Here is a 17,265-nt window from a genome sequence, read left to right as displayed (position 1 = left end):
TGGGAGTTTGAGCCCCACATTGGGTGCAGAGATTACTTAAAAATAAAATCTTCAAACAAACAAAGACAATTTTAAAATCCCACAGGGGTGCTAGTCAACAATATAGTCATTTAAGCAAACATATTAGCTTAACTTTTATATTTTTTCTTATCTAACTGCTCCCTCCAATATATATTCCCTATCAAATGTCTGAAATGTATACCTACCTCACTTATACAGAATCAGTATTACTGCTAATAGTACAGAAATCATAGAAACATTAGGCAGATAAAAAATTTTTACAAAAAAATTAAATGCATATCTCTATATTATAAAATAATTCCTGCTCAAGGCAATGACTACCTTATTTTCAATAAGGTAATAAAGTATCTTTATGCAAATATTCCTTTCAGCCTGCTTCAAGAAATCTCTCTTAATAATAATCAAATAATATGCAAAAGTTTAAAATATTTTCTTAAAATTCCCTTGTTTATTTTAGAAAATACAAACCTTGTACCTGTAAGTCACAAACACACAACCAAAAGAATCTGAATTAATGAAATGGATTATATTATACTCACCTGGAGAAAGAAGAGCTGCTTTCTGAATGGTCTTTAGTGCAAGGTTTTTTTCAGTTTCTGCTGAACTGCTTCCCATGGCTAACTGATTTACTGCAGTGTACAGTAATGCCTTCTGCGTAAGAGAAAAAGAAGAGAGTTAACCACTTATCTTTATATCTCCATGACTTTCAAATTGACTAAAAATAGTACTGTATCAGGTATGATGTGACATCTTAAACCTAGGAAGAAAAATTATTTTACGTGTCACCAAAAATATTACTTAACAAGTAGGACATTTCCTTGGTACTGGAGAAAACTAACCTTTCCATGATTTGAATCCAAAATATGAGCCACATTTCCTGCTATAGCACCTCCCTATAATAGAAAATAATTATTTAGATGAATGCATAAACTTTCATAAAAATTAACAATGATAAAAATCTTTCCATTAAGTCATTTGAAAAGTTCAGTTTTATCACATTCACAACTTTTAAACTCCTGAAAGTATCAATTGATCACTGCTTTAAGAGACACATTTAGTATTTTTTTTGAAGTTCAGTGTTTTTATAAAAAATCTTTTCTACTATAATTTCAACTCTGCTTTTTTAAACTACCTATTAATGGTGCAAAAGTTACACAATTTTACACAAAACACAAGTAAATATTTTCTAACAATGTAAAAGACTGTGGAAGAAAGACTGGAGGAGAAACAGAATCCCAAAACTTACTTTAATATGGTTTTACTCCATGAAAATCTTAATATTTTAAAAATTTCTGTAGTTCTTAGTAAAATGAATACCCAAAGTTCAGAGCACCCTGAAGCTAATCACTGCTTCAATAATCAACTCAAAACTAAAAACAAGAAAAATATACACATCATAGTTTTTGTAAAATGAATTATGAAATCCTTAATTTTAAATTCAGTTAGACATTTTATCTGGAAAAGAAAGTGAATTATGCAAATGATTTCATTTTAATTCAAAAGTATACTGTTCTAATTTTATATTGAAATTGTATCAAAATGTTTTGCATATTATATTTAGCATATAAAGAATGCTAAAAATAATCTTTCAAAATATGTCAATATAAAACAAATAGAAGATGGATTAAAAGCGGAACAGAAAACAGCAGAGTAGAAGGAGGATTCAGGAGTTAAATCTGGGATGAGTCATCACCACAAATACTAACGGTGATTTTGCACAAGTTATTTATTCTCTATGTCTGAAATGTCCTCTATAAAATGGACATTAATTGTAGCTATTTCATGTGGTTGCTGGGATTAAATGACAAAATATATAGAATAGTTGGCACATAATAATTACTTCATTCTAGTAGCTAATAATGATGCTCTTCTAGGTTCTTTGAATTACCATGTGCAAAAACCATTAGGAATAACAAAATCAGACTCACATAGACTTCAGACAGTGGAATTATTAGATGTAGTTAAGTGTTCAAAACATATTAGCTTCCTAAATGGCAACATTATAAACATAACCTAACCACATAGCCATTAACATAATCTGTATGTATTTAAAAAATGTCCACCTACTTCTTTGTAACTTTCATAATGCCCAAAACAGTCCAATAATACATGAAAGAAACTCAATGTACTAATAAAATGACTAATGGAAAATCTGGTTAAGTAACAGAACTCATTTGCTGTATTAATTATTTCTCAGAATGATAATGCTAATACTACATTAAAAGTTATTTTATCAAAAAAAAATAATAAAAGTTATTTTATCTTTTTGTCAAAATTTAGAACATTACTCACCTTTGCACTTTGGTGAGTATACTGAGCAACTACTCGGGACAACAGAGACCAAAGAGCAGGATCAGCTGGGTTACTATAAAGATCATCAAAGTAAAAAGCTTAGAGATGGGAGTCACTTTAAACCATGGAAAGTAAAAGCAACCAACATTTTATTTAGTACTTAAGTTCAAAATCTTGTAGATGCCTAAAACAAGTTCATATGAATTATCTATGTGTGAATGAAAGTGTCTTAATTTTCCGAAAACATATCTTCCCTATATACCAAGAGTCCTTATGAAAATAAGAAGGAAAAATCAGCAATATGAGGATTACAAAGCCATGACATCTAATTAAGAAAAGCTAAGGAAATGTAATATGTTGTGTTCAAGGAAAACACAGAAATGAAAATTGTGAACAGAAAATAAGCAACATTTAGAACACTTTACTGCTGGGGTGCCTGAATGGCTCAGCGGGTTAAGAGTTTTATTGGTTGGTGATCTCAGGGCCAGGGATCAAGGCCAGCATGGGGCTCCATGCTCAGCACAGAGTCTGCTTGAGTTTCTCTCCCTCTGCCATTCCCCCTACTCACACACACACATGCGCTCTCTCTCTAAAATAAGTAAATCTTAAAAAAAAAGAAAGAGAACACTTCTCTGCTGAAAATAAAACAACCACTACTGCTAGTAATATACTCTAAATTTTGAAGACACTAGTGAATGTTTGAGTGGTCAAAAAATTCCTAAAACCATCAAGCTGAATAGTATCAAATAAACGAACAATATTACAAACGACCATAAGTAAGGACTTTTGTATTAAAATGAGGTTCAGGCCTTAATTTATTGAATAAGTGCAAAATTTCTGTTCTCTTATCTCCTTATCAACTGAATTAAAAAAAAATCTTTATAGATGAAATGATATGTATAGTCAGTTACCTGGTCCTAAGGGCAATTTCATAAAACCACATTCTGGTTTACAAAAAACAAAAAATAAGCCTCACTCATTTTATATTCTTAATAAGGTCCAAATGTCAAAGATAAGCTCATCAAGTATAATTATTCCAAGTTCAGGAGCACAAGAACTTACCTATGGACAGCTTTAGATGCTTGTCTCCTCACTGCCAGACTGCGGCCTTGCAGTGCATAAATCGCTGAAGTAAGAAGGCACTTTTGATAATCACTGTCTTTCTGTTTGACGTGCTTCAGTAATTCATTAAGTGCTGCTTTTGACAATGTAGCATCCTGCATTGTCAATCCTAGAGCACACAGGGCTTGAAGGCTTTCTATGGTTGGTTCCTTTAAGATAGAGCTGTAAATATTTTTAATTGTCTATTAGCCATAATACAGTAGTCTGCAACTATTAAAATATATTTAATATTTAGTAAAAAGGCAATTTACTTAAAGATTCACCAAACTAAGCCCAGCTTTAGATAAATATGAAACAGATTCCTTGGTTTCTAGGCGCAGCAATTTCCTAAACGTAAAGCAGTTAAAAATACCAAGGGCTTTTCTTTTCTGTTCATTATATCTAAGTTCTAGAAACAAGTATAAATTTTGGTTGGGGGTCTGGGTTTTAGAAAAATAATACCATATAAATAACCACAGATATCATGGGCTATTATTTTACTAATTTATTCAAAAAATATAGAAATAGTTACAAGTTATACTGGTATATTTTTTAAAGCTTTAATTTTAAATGAACTTTATCAGGTGAATTTGAAAATTAATGAGGGAAAAATCTCCTTGGGGACCAAAAAATATAAGCCAGTTAGAACTCTATCCATTAAAATTTTAAGATCCTACTAGATCAGGTGATCAATCACTCTTTTAAAAAAAATAAATAATATACACAGAATACAGGATGGTTTTGAAGGACTGGATGGATCCAGAGCTAAGAATTAAGCCATGATCTCTACCTCCACCTATGACTGTTAGTTCACAACTGAGTCAGTCCAATCCCTTCTGTTCTCCAAAAAGTTCCTACAACATTAAAAACTTCATTTTACATTGTTCCAGTTTTTAATCCAATGTTTAAGCATCTTAAGCAATGTTAAGTTTTAATGTCAACTGTACATACCATTTAAATAGCAATGTCTTGGCTACATCCATTTTTCCTTGTTTATACTCTGTTATCGCCAGAGCTGTCAAGATATGGGCTTTGTCCTGCTCTGATTCAACAATAGACAAGGCTCTCTCATAGGCTATTATACAGAGTTGGAAACAAAAACAAAAGAATATAAACATAATACTGATTGACAAACAGTGAAATTTCTCCCTTTCTAATCCTATTTTTTTTTAAGTTGTAACTAAAATTATATCTTATTTCCTTACTTTCAAGTGGCTGGAAAAAAAAATATTAAATAATCTAACTTGGTTTAGCTGTTCCAAGGTGATCCTGGGGACATCGTTAGGATTATTGAGACATTCCCTAACGTCCATCTTTAGAATCTATAGGGAAGCCTTTAAGGGATGTGAAGGCCTGCAGATACGGAGATATCACAACAATTTCCATGTGCCTACCAGTAATGCCATCAAGTTGTAGATACAATAAACTGCACACACATAGGTTGGGCCTACCTACATATATGAAATGTACTCAATGAGCATTTCTGAAGAAAATGAAACACACTATTACCAACAATGGTCAAGGTCTTCATTTATCACAAGTTTACATTTAAGCAAAGACCTGCTTTCAAATACTAAGTCTACCTTCAGTGATCTTGGGCCTCAGTTTCCTTATCTAAATAATTAGGATAATACTCAGCTCATAATACTCTTATAGGGACTATTCACATACCACTGTACTAAAGGAGGGAACAGACAAAAAGTACCTAACACCATTCCTGAATCCTAGATGGATTTTAATAAACATTGCAACCCCTATTCTCAATTCAGTGTTCCATTTTTCTGGACGTAATCCTGTTGTGATTCAATTCCACTCAGCTCTGGAAAAGTAAGATATGTCCTTTAGCTTCAAGCAACATACTCACCTTTGCTGCTTTCTTTATATAGGCCTTTCATAAATAAAGCCAGTGCAAAACCTATGATGTCTTCTAACTCCTCAAGGGGTGTTGACTTAAAAGCCTGAATGGCTTTATCATATTCACCAATGGAACTAAGAAGCAAAACATAACTTACTTTTAATATTAAACTTAATTTTGGCTTATATCATAAGAATACAGAAAGATTATACACGAAGGTTCTTTCAATACCTTCACATACTTCGTCTATCAGTGTAAAAGCTATAGAAAAGACCTATTAAAACAGAAGACAGATCATTCATTTCAAATAAGATGTACTGGGGCAATTTAACTTCACATTTTGTTTTTTATAATTGTGAAAATGATTAGTTCTGCTAAAATTACAAAGTGTCTTTCTTATTAACAAACTTGAGGGCAGCCCCTGTGGCGCAGCAATTTGGTGCCTCCTGCAGCCTGTGCTGCAGCCTCCAGGTGTGATCCTGGAGACCCGGGATCGAGTCCCACATCGGGTTTCCTGCATGGAGCCTGCTTCTCCCTCTGCCTGTGTCTCTCTCTCTCTCTGAATAAATAAAAAAATCTTAAAAAAAAATTAAAAAACAAAAAACAAAAAACAAACTTGAACTAAAATCCCAAAGTATAAAAATAAAGTTGACTTTTTTTTTTTTAAAGATTTTATGTATTTACTCATGAGAGACACACACAGAGAGAGAGAGAGAGAGAGAGACAGGCAGAGGGAGAAGCAGGCTCCATGCAGGGAGCCCAACGTGGGACTCAATCCCAGGTCTCCAGGATCAGGCCCTGGGCCAAAGGTGGCACTAAACCACTGAGCCACCCAGGCTGTCCTGAAGTTGATTATTATACAGAATTCTTTAAGCTTAATATATTGGTTAAATATTACCCTAAGAGTATGGTTCTAGCATCTCTGACAAGCTTAACAAATCATAAAATACCTGGTCAAAATAAAACCTAGTCTTTGTGCAAATTGTTTACCTGCACATTCTTTTTTTTTGGAGAGCATAAAGATAAACTCGATTCCACAGACAAAACTATAAATTACCTTTTCTGTATTTAATAGGAAGAAAAGTAAAATTTGTTACATATGATACTAGAATACAATACTTTTTTTAAAAGTTTACTTTTTTTTTTGTAGAAAGTGCAAGACACATGAGCAGTAGGGTCAGATGGGGAGACAGGGAGGCAGAGGGATGGAGAGAGCTTGAGCAAGCTCCTTGCTCACTGGAGAGCCCCATGCCAGGCTTAATCTCAGGACCCTGAGATCATGACCTGAGCCGAAATCAAGAGTCAGACAATTAACTGACTGTGCCCCAGGCGCTCCCAGAGTACAATACTTCTTAATAACAAAAAATAATTGTTTTGCTTATTTAAAAATGAAGAGAAGCTGTCATCACTTGGAAAGGATGCACTATATCTTTGAGATTCTTATTTATGGTATCCATCACTATAAATCAGAAAGTGTTTTCTATTTTTAATGTATTATTGGAAATTTTTTTAGAAAATCCTTTTAATCTTGGGGGAGGTGTGTGTGGGATCTAAAAATACAGGCAGTCTTTGATTTTAAAATTAATCTCATAAAGGTGAAAGAGTTTAAAAATCGAAAAATTTTACAGTTTTTAAAGTCAAAAAACTCAAATTTTGAGAAATATTTTGGTGAAGGAAAGAAGGCTACCTTAGATTGTTTATGGATACATATATATTAAAAGTTTTGTTTTTTTTCTTTTAATTAACACTACCTTCAAACATGTGATTTCTTTTGTAGAGAATAGAACTAGGAAGGGCACAAGGGGCTTCAATTTTATTTGCAATATTTTCTTTGGAAAAAAGACCCTGAAGACAATGGACAATTTTAAGATCTGTTATGTTTGAGCAGTGACTATTCATTAAATTATGCTGTATACTACTTACAGCATTTTGCATGTTTACTATATTTTATAATAAAAACAAATTTTCAATAGAAGATACAGATTTTCTTCTAAAGTATTTACATTATATCATGGGGCACCAAGGTGGCACGGTCTTCATTCTGGCTCAGGTCATGACCTCAGGGTTGTGAGATAGAGCCCCATGTTGGGCTCTGTGCTGAGTTGGCAGCCTGCTTAATATTCTCTCTCCTTTCCCCCTACTTCTGTCCTCCCCCTCCCTTAAAATAAAAATAAAAAATGAAAATTAAAAAAATATATTTACATTATATGAAACCAGAACTACAGATACTTGTTCTATAAAATTTCTTATAACCTATCTATCTTCTGCTACAACAAAATCTTACAAATGACAAAACTCAACTCCTAAACACAACAGTTTAAAAAAATTGGAGGGAAAAGTAGTCAGAACAATAATATTTTCCTATCTATGAATAGGATTCATTTACTTGGTTATAAAAGAAAAGAACTGGCTACTTCAGGTCTCTACTTTGTACCTTTATAAAATATATAGGCACTAACCTCAAAATATCAAACTATACTTTTAGCAATATATTGAAGCTAGACCATTCAATTTAGGGGCAGTTCTCAGCTTGAGGAACACCTCCCAAAACACGTCTGTTCTCTGGACCTAATTCTATTCTCTAAAATAACTGGGTTTTAATCTTTTTTTTTTTTTTGAAGCTCTTTTTGAAGTCAAAAGTCTGAGAATCTGAAGAAAGCTACATGGCTCACTCTTCATCCCAAAATGCACATACATCAAAATTTTTGATATGATTTCTAACAGGTTTCTGGATCCCTAGTGGTCATTCCTGGTGTAAGTATAAGCACTAAGCAAATCCAATTCCTCTTTCAATTAACTAGGGTGGTATTATACCAGATAATAACTGCCTCTCTCTTCTCTTGTATAGTCTACAACTGTGAGTTCTAAATCTGCTTCTTACTAAAGCACAGTGGTGTTAGGTATCCATATAGGTGCAGGAAGCTATTAACAAACCCCAGTATTGAGGAAATTATGTATCCTTGGGAGATAATCAGCCCACTAATTTATATATGTCCCACTACTCTGGAAATTCATCACCACCTCACTAGTCCCATAGCTTTCACCAGAAAAATCTAATAAATTCACAATTAATGGGAAGAGATATGCTTACCATAACAATCTGCCATAATTTCTTACTGCAACATTATAAGTATCTTGGTCTTCTGTAGTCTGTAATAATAACATTGCCCTTAAAAAAAAAGAACAAGGTATTTTAAGTTACCTATGTGCAATAGCATTCTTTTATTCTTCTTCCTTAGCAGAATCTGTAGATTCTTGGTTTCTTCATTCAATTCTAATTCTTTAATGCTTGTCATAACAACTTTTTCATATATCAGTTAAGTTGGCACAACAAAAGCAATTAATACTTAGATTTTAGACTATCAGGAAATTAATAAGGTGATCTCTTACTAAATGAAATCATTTATCATACTTGAGTTTTAAATATTCCAAAAAACTTAATATAAATATGGGAAACAACAGTGTTGTAATTTTAAGTTTTGACATTATCTCAAGTGTATAGCAAACAATCTTAAAAATATTCCTATATTAGTAGTTTGAGTTAGGAAACCAGGAAATTTGAGTGCTTTCATGTCATGTGCCCTTACCTGTTACATACCAAAAAATATTTAAGCAATACTTAGTTAAGAAAGAAAAGAATCATAAGGAGTCCCTAAAGGCCTTATTTTTACCGTCTTGTGTTCAGTCCCTTTTGGACAAGCAGAAAAATGTCTTAACAACTAAGAGGAGTTGGATATGTAGTGATTTTTGTTTTTAATTTTCTTTTCTGTTTGAAAAGGATTATCTAGGGAGAAATACCTAAGGAGAGCTTTTAATATCTATGATGTTACATGAAAAACAAATATTTGCTAAAGAAGTCTAAAAGTATTATACAGTAAAAACTATAATGGTTAAATTTATACATAATTTGTGGTTTTAAGCCTCAAATCGTTGTTTAAGGCAGAAAACGAGAGCAGTAATCAGTCAAGGGAAGAGTGGTGCATATCCATATGATTGTGGAGCTACTGTTTTAACTTGAATGTATAACTAAGTGTTAGATTCACAGTATTTGTGATTACAGTATGTATAAGTATGTATAGCCAGCCCTCTAAAGCTGTCTAGTTTTCTTTGTTTGCAAATCCTGCTCACTGTTGTATTCCACCGTATTTCTAGTTTCTTTACAGGTAATCTTTTTGTGACATCAAAAGAAATAGAATTGTGGTTTTTTATAAACCTCCACATACACCTGGAAAAATACCTTCTTAATTATTTAGTCTCCAGTACCATCTAGTGATGACTCCTTTGAACTACCAAGAGATCCATAAAAGGACATGGCAAAGCATTTGGGGCACATCAATTATTTTTTATCTGACAAGGCTTTCCCTAAGTATCTGTTTTTTAGATTTAGGGCAATGATACATGCAATTAGGTCTTTTAACTTTTTATCTAGTGTTCATGACATTAATAGTAATTTTCTTGGGAGATCCCTGGGTGGCTCAGCGGTTTGGCGCCTGCCTTTGGCCCAGGGCACGATCCTGAAGTCCTGGGATCAAGTCCCGTGTCGGGCTTCCTGCATGGGGCCTGCTTCTCCCTCTGCCTGTGTCTCTGCCTCTCTCTCTCTCTCTCTCTCTCTCTCTCTCTATGTCTATCGTGAATAAATAAATAAAATCTTAAAAAAATAGTAATTTTTTTATTTACCAATCAACTCATTTGCAGAGAATAAACCTTCAACTTGATTTCATTTCCTACCACCCTCCTGGTTGGTCATTTCACTCAAGCACACTGTCTTTGTTTGCTCAACATGCCAAGTCCACTCCTGTGTGAGAGTGCTTGCTCTTGCGGTTCCCTATGCCTGGATGCTCCTACTCTCTCAACCAAATGGCTTATAGCCTCACTTCACTCAGGCCAGGCCTCAAGTGCTTCCTTAGTAAACCTATCACTATTAAACCTGTCTCAAATTGACTACCTACCTTAATATTCCCTGGCCCTTTATCCCATTTTGATTTTCTTTCTTAGCAATTATTACCATCACAGATGTTTATAAGCTGATCATATGCCTCCCCACCACCAGAACAGGAGGTTCATGAGAATGGAGGCCGTGTCTGTTTTATTTCACTGCTAAATTGCCAGTGCCAAGGACAATGCTTCGCACACAGCAGTTAAAAAACTATTGAATGAAAAAAACATAGATCTTAAAGTGATTCAAACAAATACACCATAATGTTCACACTTCTTCTGTGAATGAAACTACATATTTTAATAAAACTAGATAAAGTATTAAGTGAGAGGTTTTTCTAAAACAAAATCTGATGAGATTTTTTTAGTTTTGTTTTTGTGTTTTTCTCTTCTCTGTCCCTTTCTTGGAATGAGCAACAAAAACCCAAATGTAGCTGAAAATTTGTAACTGCATTTTTTCACCTTCAAAGATGTAATAATACATAACAAAATCAAGAAAGGAATCAGAATATTTGTCTAGTACCTTCTTCATGAACTGAGACTAAATTTTAAAAAGCCAAATAATATGTAAGAACCAGACCCTTTTAATTAAATCTAAGAGTTTACCTTCGGTATGCATCTGCGGCTTCCTTTTTCAGTTGTAGATGTTCATTTAAGTAACCCAACATTGTGAAAGCTGGAGCATAATTCTGAATTCTTTCTGAAAATCGAAAAATATCTTTTCTTTACATGTGCATGCTAGTGTCTGTAAAATGTTAGTTTTATTTTCAATGTCTTAAATACCAAATTACCTCCTAAGATCACTGGCAGTCTTAAGAACAATCTGATTTTTATCTTGACTATAAAATACCAATAATCATTTTATAACTTCTAAATTATTGAATATCTTATAATTACTTACAGTTTCTAGTTATGCCTTAAAGTCTAAACATTTTTAACCCCAAAGGTTTAATATTTTAAATTGCAGCTTATGTTAACACTAGTCATAAGATTTATAAGGAAATTCAGTTCTTTGGCTAATCACTTAATCTTTCCTATGATTTACTTGATGGTTCTGTTTCAATTTATGTGTTTAAAAAAAGTTAACTCCGTATTATACACTAGAAACACAGAACGACCTGGATACTTTCAATGCAGTGTTTTGAAATTTTAATGTCAATAAACATCATAATGTATGTAACATACTGAGAAAGAAACACATCTGATTTACTTAAAAGTAGTATTGGGGGGCAGCCCAGGTGGCTCAGCGGTTTAGTGCCGCCTTAAGCCCAGGGTGGGATCCTGGAGACTCAGGATCGAGGCCCACATCAGGCTCCCAACATGGAGCCTGCTTCTCCCTCTGCCTGTGTCTCTGCCTCTCTCTCTCTCTCTCTCTCTCTTTTCTCCCTCTGCCTGTGTCTCTGCTTCTCTCTCTCTCTCTCTCTGTGTCTCATGAATAAATAAATATAATCTTTAAAAAATAAACAAATTTATAAAAAAAAAGTAGTATTGGGAAATAACCCTTCAAGTCCCTTAAATTGTTTAACAAAGGACAATACAATCACAATTTATGTGCTGAATAAGCTCGAAGGTTAAAGCATAAAGTGAAAATCACACAAAGTTATTCTTGAAAAATCCTGAAGTCATGAAAGAGAGGGACACCAAAACTGAGTCAAACTAAGGAAAGATTTATGTCTTCCTAGTATACTCACCCTGAGGCAAACTGTCAGCAAAACAAAAAGACTGCCTGCATTCTTTCTTATTCCCTTCTCTTTTCTGCTCCTCCCTTCCTTTCTCTTTCTTATTGATTCATTTGTTCATGCATTCATTCATTTATGGCAAAGTCACATATAGTTGAATTTAAATGAGTATATGATTATGACCCCACCATAGAGTAAAAAGCTAGGCTATGCCTAACTATCAGGGAATTGTTCTAGGTATCTGAATTTTGTAGAAAGCTAAAGATATACCTCTTTGTGTAAATCCTTTACAAATATTACTCATTCTAATGGAAACTTAACAGTAAAATTTTTGATCCATACACTCCTCACAGAGGCCCTAGATATTCTTTAGAATCATTTATTTTGCATACTGCGTAACATGTTAGTACTCAAGTGCTGATGTTTGTAAACTAACTGCCTTCTGCTCAAGTGTCCCAGGACCAATGCAGGAATATTACAGTCCTCTCCATAACCTATAATGAGAAATTTTCTCTTCTGCTTTTCAGTATATATGATTTTCATAATATTCAACTGTCCATACGTCTGCTTAAACTTCTTCCTTTAGAATTTTGTCAAGGGATAAATAAAAGACTAATGAAACTAATATTCTTGATCATCTAGGGTAGGCCTGGTACTCTGAATTACATTTTGTATAAACCATCCCATTTAAACCCTAAGCAGCAGATACTTTCATTCTTGTATTATAGATGAGGAAACTAAAATTCAATCTGGTAATATGGCCAAGGTTTCATTATAGCTACTAAGAGGAAGTGCAGAGATTAAACCATTGGTAGTTTTCCACCCCCACAACCTGTCATCAGTGGACCCCTCAGTCAATATCACCTATCTTACCCATCCCCTTACCACCTCCTCACTGGTAACCATCAGTTTTTTCTCTATGCTTAAGAGTCTGTTTCTTAGTTTGTCACCTCTCTTGTTTTTTTAACTATGTTCATTTGTTTTGTTTCTTAAATTCCACATTTGAGTGAAGTCACATGGTATTTGCTTTTTTCTTGTGACTTATTTGACTCTGTCACTATTTGACTTCATTCACTTAGCATTATACTATGAAGATCCAATCATGTTGCTGCAAATAACAAGATTAAACTGGTAAAAATGGGACTCCTGGGTCCCATTGGTTGAGTGTCTGCCTTCAGCTCAAGGCGTGACCCCAGGGTCCTGGGATCAAGTTCCAGATCAGGTTACCTGCAGGGAGTCTGCTTCTCCCTCTACCTTTGTCTCTGACTCTATGTCTCTCATGAATAAATAAAATCTTTAAAAATAAATAAACTGGTAAAACAAAACAAAACAAAACACTAGTTTTATTAAGAAAGAAAGGAAATTATTATAATAGATGGTTAATGAAGCTTCACCATTCTGTCCTTTTCCTTAACCTAAACGTATTTTTCCAATATCTTGAAGAAAAATCAGATGTTAAAGTGGGAGGTGAAGCACACTAGTTTTGGAATTTAAAGCAGATTATCTCATTTAATTTTCACATGGGTACCACCTAGCTATCATTATCTCTACTTTCCAAGGTTAACAGAAGTTAAGAAAAGTAAAATACTTGGCTTAAGACTACAGAGAAATAAATGGCAGAGACAGAACAGAAGCAACTCAGGCCCAATAGGCTCCAAAATGCTTTCCACTACAACATGGAAATCAGTTTTATTGTAAGCATTAGGTAACAACAATTTTTATCACTCTTCAAAAGTCAATACTATAATTTGAAAAGGAGACTATTTGGTCATTGGGAGAATGAAAAAAAAAAAAAAACAAATTCTAACACTGATTTTAGAATTATCTAATTTAAAAAATTTTTTTAATTGTTTCAATGGTTATTCAAATACCGAATACCTTACCTATGTATTTACTCAAAACAACTTGTGCTGCTGGAATAGCATTCATCTGAACGATGTTGTACCGGTACAGCTCTGTATCTCTGTTGCTTTTATCTTGCAATGTGGTACAGACCCAGTATGCATAACCTATTGCTCCCTCAGTCTATAAAAAAGACAAAGTTAACAAGTAAACATAGGGTAATAAATATATCAATAAAAATTATAAAATAAGAGACTTCAATACGGTAAATATCACATCTTAGTGTTCTTTAAGTCAACAGCTAAGTGTCTCTAAATGAAGAGTCACTGTGATACAACACAGCTAAGAGCACATTTAAATCACTGGCTCCAACCCTAAGTAAAAGAATAAAATGGAATTAAATAAAGTGCAGAAAATAGCCTCACCCAAAAGGATAACTTCCTTCTCAGCACCATTCTTACAGATAAAACTAAAATCAAAAGGGTCCTAAAACATTTTATAAATAATCAAGAAATGTCAACCAACTCTAGTTCTTATTTCATGTTGATTTTTTCTAGAGTCTCAGTTTCAATTCTACAGAACCACTGTATTTATTAAATTCCATGTCACTTTTTATCAGCTTTTGAAGGGTAACAGAAGACAAAAACAACAAGTTCATTAAAGACAGCTTATCTATTTCTAAGAATAAAATGTAAAGATAATTTCTCTTATTAACATCAGGTATCACTCTGTATTTATTTCCTCAACAAGCATACTACTTTACTCATTAATGAATCCTCAAGAACGGTCAAATTCTTACATGCATATTGAGTTCCGTAGTGTGCCTAAAAAGATCCATGGTGTCATAACTTCCAACTGTCTCTGCAATAAGAGCCTATAAAAGGAAAAAAGAGGTCCTTAATGTGTTTAAAAGGAATAATAACAATAATAAGTGAAACTACTTAGAAGAACCAAAGGTTTACTAGCTAGGTTTAAAAGCAGAGTTAATTTTGTTTTTAATCTTGGTTACTATATTCCCATGGCTCAGAGGACCAGAATGATTTATTAAATTGGTCCTTTATTGGCAAATGCTTTCAGAATTCTATCTGCAACCACAAAGTGATGGAATCATCCATATAAAATTCCTCAGAACACTGATGAAGCACTACCTTCTCCCTTTCCTCTCACCCTTGGATTCATTCAGACTGGTATTTGTCTGGGGTAGGGTTCTTAATCACAGAATCACCTGAGATTCACCTAGGTAAGCTTTTTTTTAAAAAGGAGATCCTTACCCCTATATTTCTAGTTTCCACAGACCTGAGGTAGAGTCTCAACATATTTAAGTGCCTCAGAATTTTAAATAACATTCCTATGCCCTTTATTTTATAGACTATGAGCTAAGTTAAAATTACTTCCAAATTTAACTACCTTTTATAAAAAGTTAGAGTTTTTAAGCTATCATATACTACTAATACTATTTTTAAAAATACTAAGTCTCACTTCTACTGTCACCATTTTAATTAAATCTACCAGTTAATGCCACAAATAAATTATTTTTAAGAATAAAAAAACCAGGGGATGCCTGGGTGGCTCAGCAGTTGAGCGTCTGCCTTTGGCTCAGGGTGAGATCCTGGAGTCCCGGGATCGAGTCCCACATCGGGCTCCCTGCATGGAGCCTGCTTCTCCCTCTGCCTATGTCTCTGCCTTGCTCTCTCTCTCTCTCTTTCTGTGTGTCTCTCATGAATAAATAAATAAAATCTTAAAAAAAAAGAAGAATAAAAAATCATAAGACATTCTTAATCATCGGAAACAAACTGGGGGGTCGATGGATGGGAAGGGGTAACTGGATGATGAACATTAAGGAGGATATGTGATGTATTGAGCACTGGGTATTATATAAGACTGCTGAATCAGTGACCTCTACCTCTGAAACCAATAATACATTATAGGTTAATTATCTGAATTTAAATAAAATTTTAAAAATTAAAAAAAATATATAAAATGAATTATACAATTAAACTTAAATGATAAGTTTCTTTAAAAGAATTGAAAAAACATTTTTTGAATACTTAGGTGGCTCTGATTAGCATCCAAAAGCTCCTGACCTAGAGCAGTGCTACTCAAAAATCAAGTCCCTGGATCTTAGCACCAGCACCTGCGAACAGTTAGAAATGTACATTCTTGGGCCCCTTGAGTCTAATAACTTACACAGAGATTAGTAGTAATGCCACTGCTCCCAGATGCTACCAGAATTCATAGAACCACAGTTCATAGAGTTATCTTTCTAATTCTGCTTGCTTCACCAATTAACTAGAATTTGACCCAAAAGTCAAAAGTAGAATAAAACATATCTAAACTCTGATTACTGATTTCCTGATATGGGTGATGCTCCTGCTATTCTCTGAACCAAAACAATCAACCACTTACTAATTCATTACAACTTCTCAACTAGATAAGATCTTGGCAGCCACTCAGTCCAAGCCCTTTCAAGTAAGAAAAATGAAATCCAGCAGTGATACGTTAATATAAAACAGTCAGTGACAGACTCATACTCGTAACTGAGTGTCCTGGTTTCTATTTGGCAGTTTTACAAAAATCTAAACTTTGGGGGAGCAAAGGAAGAATGCTCATAAACAACCATCAAATCAAATACAAAGATTTTACAGAAAAATAGGAAAACATAATCAAATTATCTTTGTCAATGTCCATTTTTCTGGTAGATGTGCATTTAAATAACAGAATTCTGGGGTTTCTTTTAGCATAACGTTAGACTAATGGGGCTCAAAGTCCCCCAAATCAAAGTTTACTCATTATAAGTTGTATGACCTTGAGCACAATACAAACGATTGATGAAAGAGTAACAGAAATAATATATACCAAGAGATTAGCACAGTGACTGGCACAAAGGAAGTCCTCAAATGTTACCTGTTATCATTATCATCGTTATTTAATAGGTTTATATCCTAGGATTGTTAATAACCATATGTTATATATCTTACTTGTCCAATCCAGCACATTAAATAAGATGGATCGAGAGACTGAGCCATTTTGAAAGCTTCATGAGCTTGCTAGGAAAAAAAGTCAAAAAAATAATATATGTCATTTTATTAACTTATATTAAACTGCTAATGTTTAAAAAGCACAAGCACAAGCACACTGGTCAACATAAACACTTATAACCTAAAACTTCATTGCTTAAACACAACTAGCAATGTTTAAAAGTGTTTTAACTACACAGTTCTAAAAATTCCTGGGTACAAAAGATCTCTCTACAGGCTTAGGTGTTCTGTCGCCAGTGAAAGGCATATAGGGATGCATCTCATAATCTGTATAACTTCTAACCAATCACCCATCCATTTGTTAGCCACTAGTTTGACAGAATTATCTATTGCCTTCTTCTGAAACTTAACTGGTAGGATAAGGACTAACAACCAGTGAGGTCTAGGACACATATCTGCTACTGGGCAAAAAAAAAAAAAAAAATTCAACATAAATCTCTGCTAAGCAGTCAGGAAACTTTAAAGATACCTCACTTGGACACAGTAAGTTATGTGCTTATTT

General features: G+C 33.7%; 1 protein-coding gene across 8 annotated transcripts in view; it reads right to left on the bottom strand.

The window, feature by feature from the left end:
• SKIC3 (SKI3 subunit of superkiller complex) overlaps window positions 1-17,265 on the bottom strand; it is an 80,190-nt gene that overhangs the window by 20,576 nt on the left and 42,349 nt on the right. For all 8 annotated transcript variants that reach the window (XM_049108201.1, XM_049108202.1, XM_025438182.3 and 5 more), the window contains 11 exons: window positions 16,704-16,772; window positions 14,525-14,599; window positions 13,767-13,908; window positions 10,811-10,904; window positions 8,361-8,438; window positions 5,279-5,403; window positions 4,366-4,489; window positions 3,376-3,597; window positions 2,314-2,386; window positions 861-914; window positions 561-672 (listed from right to left, as the gene is read on the bottom strand). In XM_049108201.1, coding sequence (XP_048964158.1) covers window positions 561-672; window positions 861-914; window positions 2,314-2,386; window positions 3,376-3,597; window positions 4,366-4,489; window positions 5,279-5,403; window positions 8,361-8,438; window positions 10,811-10,904; window positions 13,767-13,908; window positions 14,525-14,599; window positions 16,704-16,772 — 1,168 coding nt within the window. The remainder of the gene's footprint in view (window positions 1-560; window positions 673-860; window positions 915-2,313; window positions 2,387-3,375; window positions 3,598-4,365; window positions 4,490-5,278; window positions 5,404-8,360; window positions 8,439-10,810; window positions 10,905-13,766; window positions 13,909-14,524; window positions 14,600-16,703; window positions 16,773-17,265) is intronic.

The sequence above is a fragment of the Canis lupus genome, chromosome 3 (assembly GCF_003254725.2).
Source record: "Canis lupus dingo isolate Sandy chromosome 3, ASM325472v2, whole genome shotgun sequence".
NCBI lineage: Eukaryota > Metazoa > Chordata > Mammalia > Carnivora > Canidae > Canis > Canis lupus.
This window is presented reverse-complemented; position numbering and strand designations above follow the sequence as displayed.